This window comes from Apium graveolens, chromosome 4 (assembly GCF_009905375.1).
Source record: "Apium graveolens cultivar Ventura chromosome 4, ASM990537v1, whole genome shotgun sequence".
Classification (NCBI taxonomy): domain Eukaryota; kingdom Viridiplantae; phylum Streptophyta; class Magnoliopsida; order Apiales; family Apiaceae; genus Apium; species Apium graveolens.
Genome location: NC_133650.1, coordinates 247051278 through 247066417, shown reverse-complemented (window position 1 = coordinate 247066417; position 15140 = coordinate 247051278). Strand labels below are relative to the sequence as shown.

Genomic DNA, 15140 nt, shown 5'->3' with positions numbered 1-15140 from the left:
CTTAACATATCATATTATCCATGATCTAATCATAAAAAGAAAATATGACAAAAATCAGAAAAATTAGAATCAAATCAGAAAAACAAGAATCACTGTTTACGGGTAGTAAACGACGTCAAACGCCTTACAGACGATATTCGTTTGTGTAAATCGGACACCAGACCCAGATTTCAGCAAATCTGCAGCAGCCAATTCAGAATCCGTATCTAATATGATTCTCATAATTAGAACAAACATAAATCATGTATATATCAGTATATATACAGATTACATAATCATCTTATGATTATACAACTCACATGAATATCATATATTCAAAACCATACATATATAAGCATATTATATCAACATCAAATCATGGCGAATCACGTACATGCTCATATATCGAAAACAGTTAAACACATAAACGAATTAAAAGCTTTTTGCAAGTAGCTCTGATGCCATTGAAGGGTTCTTAGCACATAAACGCAACGAAAACGTAAATTTAAATCTTAAAAAAAAACGAAACCCTCCGCAGGATCCATGCGAAAAATAATATTTAATTCGTAGTTCAGTATGTTTACCTTAAGAAGCTTTACGTTAATGGAAAGATGGAGGTCTTTAATGGCGATCCAAAAATGATGAACGGAGATCCTTAGCAGCTGCTCCTCAAGTGTGAAGCACTCCACCGCTATCCACCAAGAAATTGATGTAATGAAGGAGGAGAAGATGGAGAGAATTAGGGTTTTGTAAATCTTTTTGGTTGAGGCAAAAATAGGGTCTATAATAGTATATTTATAGGCAAAATTTTCTGCTGAAAATTTTCCCATAAAATATTATTATTATTAACCCTTTATTATTCTCACTAATAATTAAAACACCTTTTAATTATTAATCCTTTTTCTAAACACTTTAGAAATAATTCTCTCACTTGATTTAATTTCCAAAAATTAAATTCTTAATTAATAATATTAAGAACTTTTTCTTAATTAATTTATAATCAATTAAATCTCATTTAATCAATTATTAAATTTGCCAATTAATTATTTATTTCATAAATAAATAATTATCAGCCATTATTAATTAATTTATCCACCATTAAATCATTATCTTTTATGGTGTGACCATGTAGGTTCAATATTAAGCCGGTAGTAGAAATAAATAATAATAAAACTATTTTATCATTATTTATATAAATTCTCTAATTCATTAAATATGATTAATTAATTAATCATATTTATTCTACATCGTGAGGGATACTTCTCAGCATATCGCGACTATCCGGATAATACGAATTCACTGCTTAGAATACCAAGAACCTATTCAGTGAGTAGTTACCGTACAATTAATTCCTTCTACCCTGCAATGTCACGATTAAATACAAGGCATGGAACTTGTGTCAAGCCTATCTTATTTAATCACTTGCTTTCCCATTCACTATGCTTAGTTCTATTTAATGTAAATTAGAAACTCCTTTCTAATTTTATTCACCCTGGCCAGAGATTCCTGTACTAACATAAGTGGATCAGCATTGAACATTCTCTTCCTACACTGGAAGGGGTAGATCCTTTATTGATCATACACTATCTTCGTGTACAAATTCCTATACCCAGTAGTACCCTTATAATTGTCCCTTGAGACTAAGAACTAAACCAAAGCATAGTTCAGTGTACACAAGATGACTATGATGACCTCAAGTCTAAGGATACTTGTACAACTATCACTATGTGAACAACTGCTGACACGTGAGTGAACTCCATTAGTTGTTCAGCTGTGTGAGTCATGTTCAGTGCACTTATTCTATAATAAGCACCTACATACTAGCTATAGTGTCACCACACAAATTTCTATGAGAACAGACATCCTTCATAATGAAGCAAGCATAGTATGTACCGATCTTTGCGGATTATTAATTACCAGTTAGTAATCCTATGACCAGGAACTATTTAAGTTTAGAGTTATCATCTTTTAGGTCTCATTATTATGATCTCATCACAATCCATAAAAGCTTTACTCTAAACTGTGGTATATCTTATTTAAACATTTAAATAGATAGAGCCCGCAATAAAAACAAAACAAGTCTTTTATTAATATCAATGAAATCAAAACAGATTACATAAAAGTTATTCCTAAATCCTCATACATGATTGGACTTAGGACATATCTCTTTCAGATTCAAGGAAGATGGAGATTATTATTACTAACATATTTGATGCAGGTACTCTATTGAAGAACTCTTTCCTGTAATGCAACCACAAGAAGGTGGTGTCCGTGGTCAGAGACCTCCAGGGGTATGCCTGGATGAAAGGCCTCCTCCTGTAGTCAATGAGTGTCCTCATTGGGGATATGGGGTAAAACTCTGTTGTGTGTTTTGGGAGCTCTGTCTCTTTAATCAACGGGTGTCCTCGTTGGGAGACTTCGGAGTATCCTGCACTTTGCACCGAAAAGTTTGGGATCACTTATCCTGTAATCTGGTAGGGGCTCCTTATCCGAGGGACAAGGATGCGTCCAATATTTGGGGTGAACCATGGTTATACCTGCGTCCACGGATTAGAGAAATAGCTGGCAGCGGAGGGTTATCCTTGGCCAGGGAGATGCCTTATCCGTGAAGTCTCAAAGCCGTGGACGAGCCTTGGGCCTTTGTGGTTGGGTCACATCGGCGGACATTCCTAAAGCTAGTAGAAAACGGTTTCCAGTAGGTTTCCTACTGGGCCTCGGGACAAGAGATCTAAGCCCATTAGGTTTCTTGTTCCCCAAGAACTACGTTGTCTTGATTCCCTATAAATAGAGGTATGTAGGAAAATTGTAAGGGGTCAGAAGCGAGAGTGCAAAGGAGTCACCACTAACCCTAAGCAATCTCAGCCACCAATAATCGACACCACCAAACACTGTTCATACTTCCCGATGAATACTGTTCATAAAATCCGACGATTACTGTTCACATTTTCTGACGAAGAACCACCGTCACAGATCTTATTTTCAGCTACGAACCTCAAATTTTGTTGCTCCCAAATTCCTCCGTCAATAAATTAGCGCTAGATGTGGGGATAATCAAGATCTGTATATAGGAGTTAAGATGTCTCAATATCGTGACAGAAGTTTTTATGATGGAAGTTCTGAAGAGGAGTCTGATCATGACTATGATCGCCATGAGCCTTATATTCCACCCATTACTGATCGCGCCACTCTAGATGTTGGGGGTCAACCACCTGTATTGATCAGTAACGCTGATTTTCTAGAACAACTATACTGTATGGGAGATGCTCTGAACGGGTTTGACTCAAGGCTAAGTACCATGGAACTACGCAAGACCAGAAGGGGCCTTTGCCATAATCATTCTTCCCATGCACCAGGAAAAGCTCCCATGACTGAGAGAGATGCATTGGCCGGTCACGGTCGAACTGAAGGCGGGCGCATACTAATAACACCATGACGGCTAAACTATTCCAACGACGTAACCCCGATCGTGGAACTTGTGGACGAAGACGTCGATGGACGAGAGGTGCCGTGGGCAGATAACCGGGTAGTCACTTACCCACACCGGTCCGAGCGTAGTCTTGAGGAACGATGGCAAGCGGAATCCATGCCGGAGAACGAGTAACAGGGCTTCGTCGCTTTGAAGGATCGCTTGGGTGATGATGATCTAAAGATGTTGTTGTTGGAATGGCAAAGGGAGGCCGATCGTGGAGATGTGACGCCCCATGGTACAACGCATGTGCCCCTGAATTCCCATAAAAATCAGGAGCGACACCGCGATCATGAGAGAGCTCCTCCCCGCGGATCGTTGGACCGGTATGGTCGGGGATATGGAAGTGACCGTTGGAGAAGACCCCAATGGAGGGGGAGAGGCGGAGGCCGAGGTAGATACTTAGATGGATGCCGTCACGACAACTATCACGGCTACAGGGATACCCGCATATATAATCGAGAAGAACGAGATAACTATGTTGAGCATGATGGTCATAGAGATGTGGTGAACTATGATCGTGAGACCCCTCAGGGCCGCGATCGAGGTCAAGGGGAAAATCTGGAGGGAAATCAAGGATGAAACCGAGAAGTGATTGTAATACCTGAGGACGCCCAAAACACCAACCAACAACAAGCTCCTCCAGGTGGAGATTAGGTAGTAGTACCTCCAACTCTTCCCCAAGGTCCACAGCCTCACATGGAAACTATCCCGGGTGTGGGAACCTTCAATATGGATGATTTGAAGAGGCTACTCACCCACTTGGAAGGCAGAGTAACAACCACGGCCGAAATTCCTTCTCCATTCTCTGCGGAAGTAAGAGAAGCTCAGCTGCCGGCCGAATATCGTAACACTACCAGAGATCTCTGTTTCCATGGAAGTTTAGATCCTGTGGAATTCTTGGGCCGATTCAATATAGAGATAAACGTGTATCGAGTCCCAGACTTGGCTCGATGTCAGCTCTTAGCGGCGACTTTTAGGGAGAGCGCCCAACAATGGTTTTAAATGCTCAGGCCGGGAGTGATCACTTCCTGGGACCAAATGAAGACTTTGTTCCTGACCAAGTTCCAAGCCGCTGTGAGATATGCTCCGTCTATTACAACTCTTGTCACCGTCAAACTAAGGGAGAACGAAAGCTTGGCGTCCTACTTTAAAAGGTTCAACACTGAGTCCACCATCGTAAGAGGTGCTTCGGACGAAGCTTTGAAAAGTTTTTTGATAGCAGGACTAAGGGTTGATTTGGATTTCTGGAAATATTTACAGGGAAAAGACCCGGCCACTCTGGCAGATGTCTTTGCTTTGGCAGAATCATTCAAAGCCATAGAACAATCTCTGGTAGAAGTACAACCGACTTCGCAGACAAGTTAGAGGGGCAGAGCAAGAAAGAGAGACATATCTCCGAGCCCAAGATACCGAAGGAATAGTCGAAGCCCGAATCGGGTAAATACTATGACCACGAGGAGGGAATGGAGCCCTCCCTCAAGCTATGACAATAGAACGAGCAGATACACACCTGTGGCCGCGTCGATTGAACACATCTTTGAGGTAAACGAGAATAGAGGGCTGTTTAGAAAACTTGAGGCTCTATATCTCAGGGCATGCCTTCTACCATATCAAGTATGAATGAAGTTGATGCCCCTGCTATACAGGGCGAGCCTTCAATAAGTAAAGAAGTTGATGCTCCTCTCCAAGGGGATGCGCCTTCTCAGCAAAGTGATGAGGATCATAATCAGCTCGACCTGGACCCCCAGATATCAATGCCCATAGAGAAAATAGGGTCAGCAGAAGACATAATTGAAATCCCTATCGATGAAAAGGATCCAAGAAAAGTTCTGAGAATTGGATCTCAGTTGGCTCCAAGATTGAAAGAAGGGCTTTCCATATTCCTCTTGGCAAATCTTGATGTATTTGCGTGGAACCATTCTGATATGGTGGGAATTGACCTAAAAGTCATGTGCCATCGATTGAACATCGATCCCAAACATAAGGGGATCCGGCAGAAGCGCAGGGCCGTAAGTGCAGAAAGGGCTGTAGCTTTGGCAGAGGAAGTAGATAGACTCTTGGATGTCGGACTAATCAGAGAATCTTTTTACCCAAATTGGTTGGCGAATCCGGTGTTAGTAAAAAAGCCTAACGGCAAGTGGAGAACATGTGTGGATTTCACCGATATGAATAAGGCGTGTCCAAAGGATAGCTTCCCTTTGCCGAGAATTGACCAGTTGGTCGATGCTACGGTAGGACATGCTCTGCTGAGTTTCATGGACGCATACTCTGGCTATAACCAAATCCCCATATATGAACCTGACCAAAAGCACACTTCTTCATTACTGATAGGGAGCTCTATTGCTATATTGGGATATCGTTTGGTTTAATCAATGCTGGGGCAATTTATCAAAGACTAGTGAACAAAATGTTTAAGAGATAGATCGGGATGACAATGTAGGTGTACGTGGATGATATGCTTGTCAAATCTAAAAGAGCGGAGGATCACATAGCGGGCTTGGCTGAGATGTTCCACATTTTGAGAAAATATAGAATGAAGCTGAATCCTCAGAAGTGTGTATTTGGTGTGGAATCAGGGAAATTCTTGGGGTTCATGGTTAACCACCGGGGAATTGAGGCAAACCATGCGAAAATCAAAGCTCCATTGGACATGAAATCTCCCACCAGCATTAAGCAAGTGCAAAGTTTGTCGGGAAGGATTGCAACTTTAAATCGATTTATTTCAAAGTCTTCGGATAGATGCAAGGAATTCTTTAAGGAAATTAAAGGGATGTGAAAGGATTTCGTGTGGACCTCGGATTGTGAAGAGGCTTTTTAGAAAATTAAGGAACAGTTGGGAAATCCTCCTATGTTAGCCAAGCCAGAAGATGGAGAAACGTTGATTGTGTACTTGGCCCTCTCAGAGTATTCTATCAGCACAGCGTTGGTAAATGAGGAAGGAGGTCACCAATCACCAGTGTACTATGTAATCAAGAGGTTGCTAGATGCAGAGACCAGATATACCAGCATGGAAAAGTTAGTATACGGCCTTATTTTTTCGGCACGGAAGCTAAGGCCATACTTCCAGGCTCATCAGATAGAGGTCCGCACCGTTTACCCCCTCAGGCACATTTTATATAAGCCGGAGTCGTCAGGAAGAATGCTAAAGTGGGCGGTAGAGTTGAGACAGTTTGATCTAGAATATTGCCCTCACACAGCAATCAAGGGGCAGGCATTGGCTGATTTCATACTTGATTTTAATTTTAAAATAGATAATAAGGCTATAGTGTAGGCATAACCTTCCTCACAAGGGAATCCCCCTGTCGACATGAGAGAAGAGTTCTAACACCCTTGGTGGATCTTGCATGTCGATGGGGCTGTTAATAATAATGGAGTTCAAGCCGGGATTGTTTTGGTTACCCCGGAAGGACACCGTCTGATGAGTGCCATTCATTTCAAGTTTTACGTCACCAACAATGATGCTGAGTATGAAGCACTAATCAATGGTTTGAAGATAGCTCTAGAAGTCGGGGTTGTGAATTTGATCGCTCGGAGTGACTCAGAGTTAGTAGTAAACCAAGTCAACGGAGGTTTCCAGGCCCGAGGACCCCGAACAGAGTTATACATGAAATGTGTGCAACGTCTACTGGAAAAGTTTGGAAGTGCCAAGATGGAAGGTGTATAAAGGGAAGAAAATAGCAATGCAGATGCCTTGGAAAATATGGGATCGCAAATGGACAACGTCCTACTTGGACAAATTCCTTTGGGGATCCAAGTATTCCAAAAGTAGGGGTGTTCTAGACACAGGAGATCCTATAGGAGAACTAGATGACCCTCATTCATAACTATATTTGAATGGAAACTTTGCCAGAAGATAAGCTACAGGCTCGACGCTTTCGTTACCAGGCTGCGAAGTACGTTGAGTATGATGGAGTGTTGCATAAGAGAGGGTTTAATCAACCGCTGTTACGATGTATGGATTTGGAAGAAGGAAATTATATTTTTAGAGAGGTGCACGAAGGTATTTATGGCAATCACTCGGGGGGTGGTTCGTTGGCATTGAAAGTCCTTAAACAAGGATATTATTGGCCAACCATGAAAGAAGATGCCTTCAAGTTTGTTAGGGCATGTGATCGTTGCCAACGATTCACTAATTATTCCAATGCCCCAACAACATCTATCACTTCGCTGACCAGTCCTTGGCCTTTTGCATTGTGGGGGATTGATATCATTGTAGAACTTCCCAAGGACAAGGGGGGTGTGAAGTACGCTGTGGTGGCTGTTAATTATTTAACGAAATGGGCGGAAGCTATGCCACTAGCCACAATCACATCAAAGAAAATCAAGGGCTTTGTCTTCAACTCCATAGTCTGCAGATTAGGTATTCCATATAAACACATCTCAGACAATGGAAAGCAGTTTGACAGTAAAGAGTTAAGGAAGCTTTGTAAAGACTTGAACATCAAGAAAGATTTCGCTACAGTCTACCACCCGCAAAGCAATGGTCAGGTGGAAGCCATAAACAAGATTATTAAGCATACTTTGAAGGCTAAGTTGGAAGAAAAGAAAGGAGATTGGCCGAAAGAGATGCTCATGGTCCTTTGGTCTTATAACACAACTCCGAGATCAACCACAGGAGAGTCTCCTTTTTTGCTGACTTATGGGTATGAGGTTATGATTCCCGTAGAGGTAGGAGCTGGATCTCTGCAGAGGGATTTGTTCGTTGAGGAAGATGCAGAAGTTAATCAAAGGCTCCACTTGGATTTACTGGATGAAGCTAGAATGAATTCTTAATTGAAGCTCACTACATATCAACAAAGAATTTCAAGGTATTTCAATAAGAAGGTAAAGTCCGTGCCTTATAAGGTGGGGGATCTTGTATTATGAAAAGTCATGCCAAATACTAAAGTAGCTCAACTTGGGGTGCTTGGAGCTAACTGGGAAGGACCATATAAGGTTAAAGCTATACTTTGGAAAGGGACCTATCGCTTGGAAGACTTGGATGGCAAGCTCATTCCTCGGGTTTGGAAAGCAGAGCACTTGCGGAAGTATTCTCAGTAGGGTGTGGCTTTGGCCCCCTCATTTTTATGATTGATTTCTATGTAATAGACTAGTAGCAAATAAATTCCTCCAAGCCTAGGGGGGTGGTATACATGACTATGAACCTTGGAACTAGCGGAAGGATAAAATTTTCAAATAATTTCCCCATAGAGCATAGTAGCCATGGGAATGGTGTGATTTTTGCACTAGAGCGCGTTATCAATAAAAGAAAAAAGTTGCTTCAAATTGCTTTGTTTACATGGCATACATTATGTAAAGAAAAAGTTAGGGCACGTCCTAATTAAAAAGTCCCTTAATGACAAAAGAAGAGTTATTTGTAATACACAAATAAAAGATATCCATGATATCTAAGGAATATGTACTAATAAATATGTCCTCTAAATCAGAAATTGTAAACCTCCCTAAGAATATCTGCTAAAGACAAGAGGCGCGCCCTATGATGAGGCGCGCCATGCTTAATTTAACTTTGGAGAAATATTATGTTCTAAATTTACCCATGGTCAAGATATCAAGGCGTGCCTTTATGGCAGAGCGTGCCTCAAACTTCTGTATACTTAGCAAATCTTGTCAAAACAAAAATAGAAGTGTATGATTATCTAGAAAAAGCTAAGACAAAAACCTGTATAAAATAAGGTGCGCCCTAAAGGTAGAGGCGCCTTGGCAAATTTTATCCTTGAAAGATTACTATACAAGCATATTAACTTTTAAGACGCGTTTTACTCATTAGGGCGCGCCATCCATTTGGTACTTAAAAACTTTTTGCAGAAAATCTACTCTTATATGCTTATTGAAAGAAATGAAGTTAGATGAAACCTTACGATCGTCACAATGCAAAGTAAAAAGTAGCAAAAAATATAGTCATACAACTTTGCACAACATCAAAGGAGGGCTGGCACCTCGACGTATTTAGAAAGTCAGGAATAAAAGGACAAGCTTAGGGCGCGCCCTCGGTGTTCTCAGTTGGATGAATGGATTGAAGAGGAATTGTAGGATCAACCTCAGGCGCGCCCTTAAAGTCCTCATTAGTGGGCACACCTTTGGCTTCTTCCTCCTCCAACCCAAACTCTACCATCTTTGCTTTGATCATTGCAGCATATTCCTTCTTAAATTGTGTCATTTCAGCAACCGTCTCTTCCCCAAACTTCTCGAAGGTATAATCAAGATCATTGGCCATGAACCCAACCCTGTAGAAGTAAAAACCATTGGCAAAAGCCTCATCAGTAACATCCCTCTTCTCATCATGCCACACATCATTTTGCTGCTCTTTAAGGTATTCAATCCTCAGATTTGCTCCTCCCAGCTCAATGTGAAGAGAAGTAACCTTCTTATTGGCAATCTCAAGTTCGGAAGTCAGGTTAGCCACCTCATCTTTGAGGAAGGATATTTCAGAATCCTTGGCTTTGATGTCCTTAGCATGAAGAAAATTTTTTGTCCTTCAGAGTATTCTGCAAAATATTGTTATCACCCTGCAGCCTTTCATGGCGTGCCCTCTCCTCTAAAAGCTTATCCACCGCTTGATTGGAGTGGATGAATAATTGGCAAGAGGCCTTAATGAAAGCTCTGGTGGCATCCTCCAAGCTCATGACTTGCCACTATTCCACCACCTCGTTTGTAACATGGAGGGAACCTAAAGGGCCAAGGCAATTCAAAGCAACAGAGGAACCTGAAGGTGCGCCATATATCCTCAGCTTTTTGGACGCGCCCTGTTTTTCAGTAAGGTCGATAATTGGCCTCTTTGGGACATGAGTAGGTTGTTGAACAAGCGCTGGGATATGAGTGGACATCTGGACCTTAGCGTCGTCCTTCTTTGGCTTTGCCTTGGGTTTTTCACTAGCACGTGTTTCAAATGATTTGGGAATCTTGGGAGGGGCCATTTCTGCATAAAACATATGAGGAATATTAGTAAAATTAAATGAAATGCGCGTCCTGACTGTAAGACACGCCCAAACTATATCCAGTTTGTTAATGAAGGTACAAGATGTATAATATGCAGAAGATGGAAAGTAAAAAATAAGTATGGATGCAAAGCTGATAAAACATAAATGCACGATATACAAGTAAAAGTAACTGCAGAACCAAGTAAAAACAAGACGCATCCTAACAAGGAGGCGCGCCTTCCAAAACAGTATTATTATTCAAACCTAAGGGAGGTTCGTTTTGAATGGTGTTGTCTTTATGCTCTTCTTCATCTTCTTCTTCATCACTATCAATTTCTATAACTCGAGTAAGGGGGACACCCTTCCTAAACTCTGTGTATTTACTTTTGGTCCCAACACGATCGGATAGAATACCAACTCGCATTAAATTAGACTCAGTGACAAGCGTTTTCAGATTCCATTTCTCTGCAACAATCTTAAAAATGGCTTCCGCCCACTCTTTGGGAGTGCCCTCAAGATCCCGTACGATGGGTTTGTCTGATAATAAGATATATTATATAGTATGAGAACAGAAGAATAAAAGTAAAATAAGGAAAATAGGTGGGGCGCGCCCTTACTTGGATCTGTGTTGAATTGAATCCTGGCTCTGGGAACATCATACAAATAGAAGAAGTTTTCCTTCCATCCTTTCTCATGGCTAACTTTCCCTGATGAGAAGCCTTTCTTGTTGTGCTTTTTGTCCACAACCAAGTAGTAGTAGCCATGGTCAGATTTCCTAAGGCTGAAGAAGTGACTAACTTCCTCCATAGTAGGTGCAGGGAATCCCAGATCATGTACATGATGTACAAATCTAGTACAAGCTTATAGTTGTTGGGGGATAACTGGAGAGGATCTAAGTCATAAGCTTCTATCACGTCCCTCAAGTAGGGATGAAGAGGCGCGCCCACTCACAGGGATACCAACTTTGAACTGGTTACCATTCTAGGGATCCTGAAATTTCTCCCATAGTTAAAAATATGGGGCCGCATCATGCTTAGAGGGCGCGCCCATATCCCCTCCATATCGTAATATTCCATTAACCATCCTAATTGTTCATCTGAGCAATTAGATGAAAGCCCCACCTAGAAAAACTTCCCTTGTTCCTTTCTAAAACGTTTCTTTACTTCCTCAATGAAGACTTCATATTTACTCCAATCAAAATCTAGCTCACTATCAGAAACCTCCCAATGCTCGAAAGGAATGGGAGAAGGAACGGGTGAATTAGAGAACTGATAAGTGTCTTCATTAAAAAAGTTTGACTCATCCTTGAGCTCTAGAGACTCTTTATCAGACGCGCCCTCTATATTAGGAGATGAAGGCGCACCCTGTGTTGGTTGAGGAGACAGACTTGGGGAGATTTCTTTGTAGGAGACTTTAGATGGACCTGCACCAACATTGACTCCAATCCATGTGCTCCTATATCCGTCTGCATTTAAAAACTCCAACCAATCATCATTGTCAAATTCTGTCTTGATAGGAGCAAGAGATCTCTCTTTTTGGACCAGTTTTTTTTATCACGTCTACGAGATAGAGGGACGTTATCCATAGATGAACTGTTTGAGGAATCGGACATCAAATTGCCTTCTTTGGAATCTTGAAAAAGGCACGCCATCCGGTTTAGGAACTCGGGAGTATGGTGGGCGTTTGGAGGTTGAGGTTTGAAATAAGTGTTAGGAGGAGAATAGATTCCAAGGTTCGAAAGGAATTCCTTGAAAGGGTGAAAAGGAGAAGACGCGCCCTCGTCTTCCAGATGCCAAAAGAAAAGCAAAAATCATTGAGGGCGCGTCCAATTCATAAAAAGGAGAAGATGTGAAAAAAGAATAAAAGAAGGCACGCGTTGGGAAGGTAGCATGCCCCATTATAAGGTGGGTGAACAAGCATCTATCCTGTCAATTTATAAGACGCGCCCTGCGCTAAGAGGGCACGCCTTGTGAGGATTATGTCTATTACAGCACAGAAAGAGTTACTTAAAAGGAGTAAGGCGCGTCTTAAATCTAACATCCTTGTTGGAGGATAAACGAAAGGGCGCGCCTTAAGCTATTAACGAGTCCTAAAATAGATACCGTGATATATCATTCTGATCCCAAATTAAGCATAAAAAAATAATAACGGTTGAAATTCTTAAAATCATGAGTTTGAATTTCAAAATCCTATCATCTCGGATCTAGATTGCAAAAATCTGAATACACATGATATATACACAAATACATACATTAAGTATCACAAAAACAAAATTAAGAAGATGAACAGGTTTTTTGCGCATGCACTGACCATTATAACACCAAATTATAAAAAAAGAAAGGTTTTGTGTACCTTTCTAGTTGCTTGAAATATTAACTGAGAAAGATTCAAGAAATGGTGAAGAACCGAGCAGTTTTAATGGAAATCGTCGGCGTTATTTAGCAAGAAGAAGAAGGGGAAAAGTAAAAGTAAAAAGTAAGACAATAAAAAGTGACTTGTATTTATAGCTAAAAAAAGTGACAGTTGTCAAATTAAATCAAATCAATCACGTCAACATGATTCCCGAGATATAATGGACACTCTTACAAAAAAAACCGTTTGGAATTCCAAGGACGCACCCTAATCATGGCATGCCTTCTTCGAAGTTACAAGGATTTGTGATTTTATGTAAGACGGTGAAGAGGCTCCAAATTTCCAGAGGACGCGCCCTATGTGTGGCACGCCTTATAAGGTAATGATGAGAACATGCTAATTTATACAAATTTTCAACAAAGAAAAGAAATTTCAATCCTATTTTCAATAGTATATGGAATTTGGGGGTAGTTGTTATGCCCAAAAATTGGTATAAACTTTATTCAGGATGAAATCAGACAGAATGGTCAAAATAAAGATATGAATGCCTGAAATCAAGGAAAAGATAAAGGAAGTTTCCTTCCTGAAAGAGGAAAAGGCGCGCCCTATTGATAAGGGGAGGCGCGCTATTTGAATATGAGAGATTGAGTAAGTGTATGCAATAAATGAAGGCGCACCCTCATCATAAGAGGAAGGCGTGCCCTGTTATTAAGAAAAGGATGATGGATTCTCTCTTGGTTCTTCACTTGTGGTAAATCTCAGGGCGCGCCCTAGGTAAGAAAGATGTCCTGATATAGATGTTGGCATGGATGCTTGAACGGGTTCTTTGGCAGATTCATGGAAGAGGGAGATTATTATTACTAACTTATTTGATGTAGGTTCTCTATTGAAGAACTCTTTCCTGTAATGCAACCACAAGAAGGTAGTGTCCGTGGTCAGAGACCTCCAGGGGTATGCCTGGACGGAAGGTCTCCTCCTGTAGTCAATGAGTGTCCTCATTGGGGATGTGGGGTAAAACTCTGGTGTGTGTCCTTTGGGAGCTCTGTCTCTGTAGTCAATGGGTGTCCTTGTTGGGAGATTTCGGAGTATCCTACACTTTGCACCCAAAAACTTGATATCACTTGTCCTTCAATCTGGTAGGGGTTCCTTATCCGGGGGGCAAGGATGCGTCCAACATTTGGGGTGCACCATGGCTATACCTGCGTACACGGATTAGAGAAATAGCTGGTAGCGAAGGGTTATCCTTGGCCGGGGAGATGCCTTATCCAAGAAGTCTCGAAGCCGCGGACGAGCCTTGCGCCTCATCGGCGGACATTCCTAAAGCTAGTAGAAGATGGTTTCCAGTAAGTTTCCTACTGGACCTCGAGACAAGAGATCTAAGTCCATTAGGTTTCTTGTTCCCCAAGAAAGTACGTTGGCTTAATTCCCTATAAATAGGGATACGTAGAGAAATTGTAAGGGGTCAGAATTGAGAGCGCAAAAGAGTCACCACTAACCCTAAGCAATCCCAGCCACCAATAATCACCACCACCAAACACTGTTCATACTTCCCGATGAACACTGTTCATAAAATCCGACGATTATTGTTCACGTTTTCCGACGAAGAACCACCGTCACAGATCTTGTTTCCGGCTACGAACCTCAAATTTTGTTACTCCCAAACTCCTCCGTCAATAACCCTGATAATATGTGGATTGCAAAACGTGATGAAATTGCTGCTCATATTATGTAAAACCTGTAATTTTTGCACTTTTTCGTTTTTAGTAATTTGTATTTCAATATTTGTGTTTTAAATTTTGTCGTTTAAATTTTATTAATGTAAAAATTTAATGTGTTAAAGTTTTGATTTTTTAAAAAATATTATAACTTATAAGTTATCATTTATCAAACAAATCACCAACTTATAACCAACTTATAAGTAGAATTATCCAAACGCAAAATCACTTATAAGCAATAATTTACAACTTATAACTACAATTATCCAAACACCTAAATAACTTATAAATTACGATTTTCAGACACTTTTCAACTTTAAATTATAAGTTATATTTTAAAAAAATACCAAACAAGGCCCTAACTCCTTCAATAATATAAGTACCAAACTTTACGCTTATATATACTAGAGCATATTAGTCATTGGCCTTGCAGCATTGTAAAATCTCTTTAACATACAGTGTTCGATCAGTAGACAAATTATGAGTAAGAGTCCTGTCAACTGCTTGTAAATTAGCAAACATGTTCATATATAATTCAGTATGTTCGTTCTTATTTCATCAACTTTGTGCTTTGACAATTCTGTCAAATGGTGGCATAGTCATTGCAGCTCTTGAAAACTGTATACCATGCTTCTCCAACTCGAGCTTCATCCCCAGGGTTATCAAGAAAATATATGTAACAGTCTAACTTATTGGAGTAGAGATACA

At 40.7% G+C, this 15140-nt stretch overlaps 1 protein-coding gene across 1 annotated transcript; it reads left to right on the top strand.

The window, feature by feature from the left end:
• The first annotated feature begins 6296 nt into the window (after positions 1-6296).
• On the top strand, positions 6297-6719 carry LOC141719488 (uncharacterized). Its single transcript, XM_074521871.1, has one exon. It carries the CDS (start codon positions 6297-6299, stop codon positions 6717-6719), a length of 423 nt encoding a protein of 140 aa, XP_074377972.1.
• The last annotated feature ends 8421 nt before the right edge of the window (positions 6720-15140 follow it).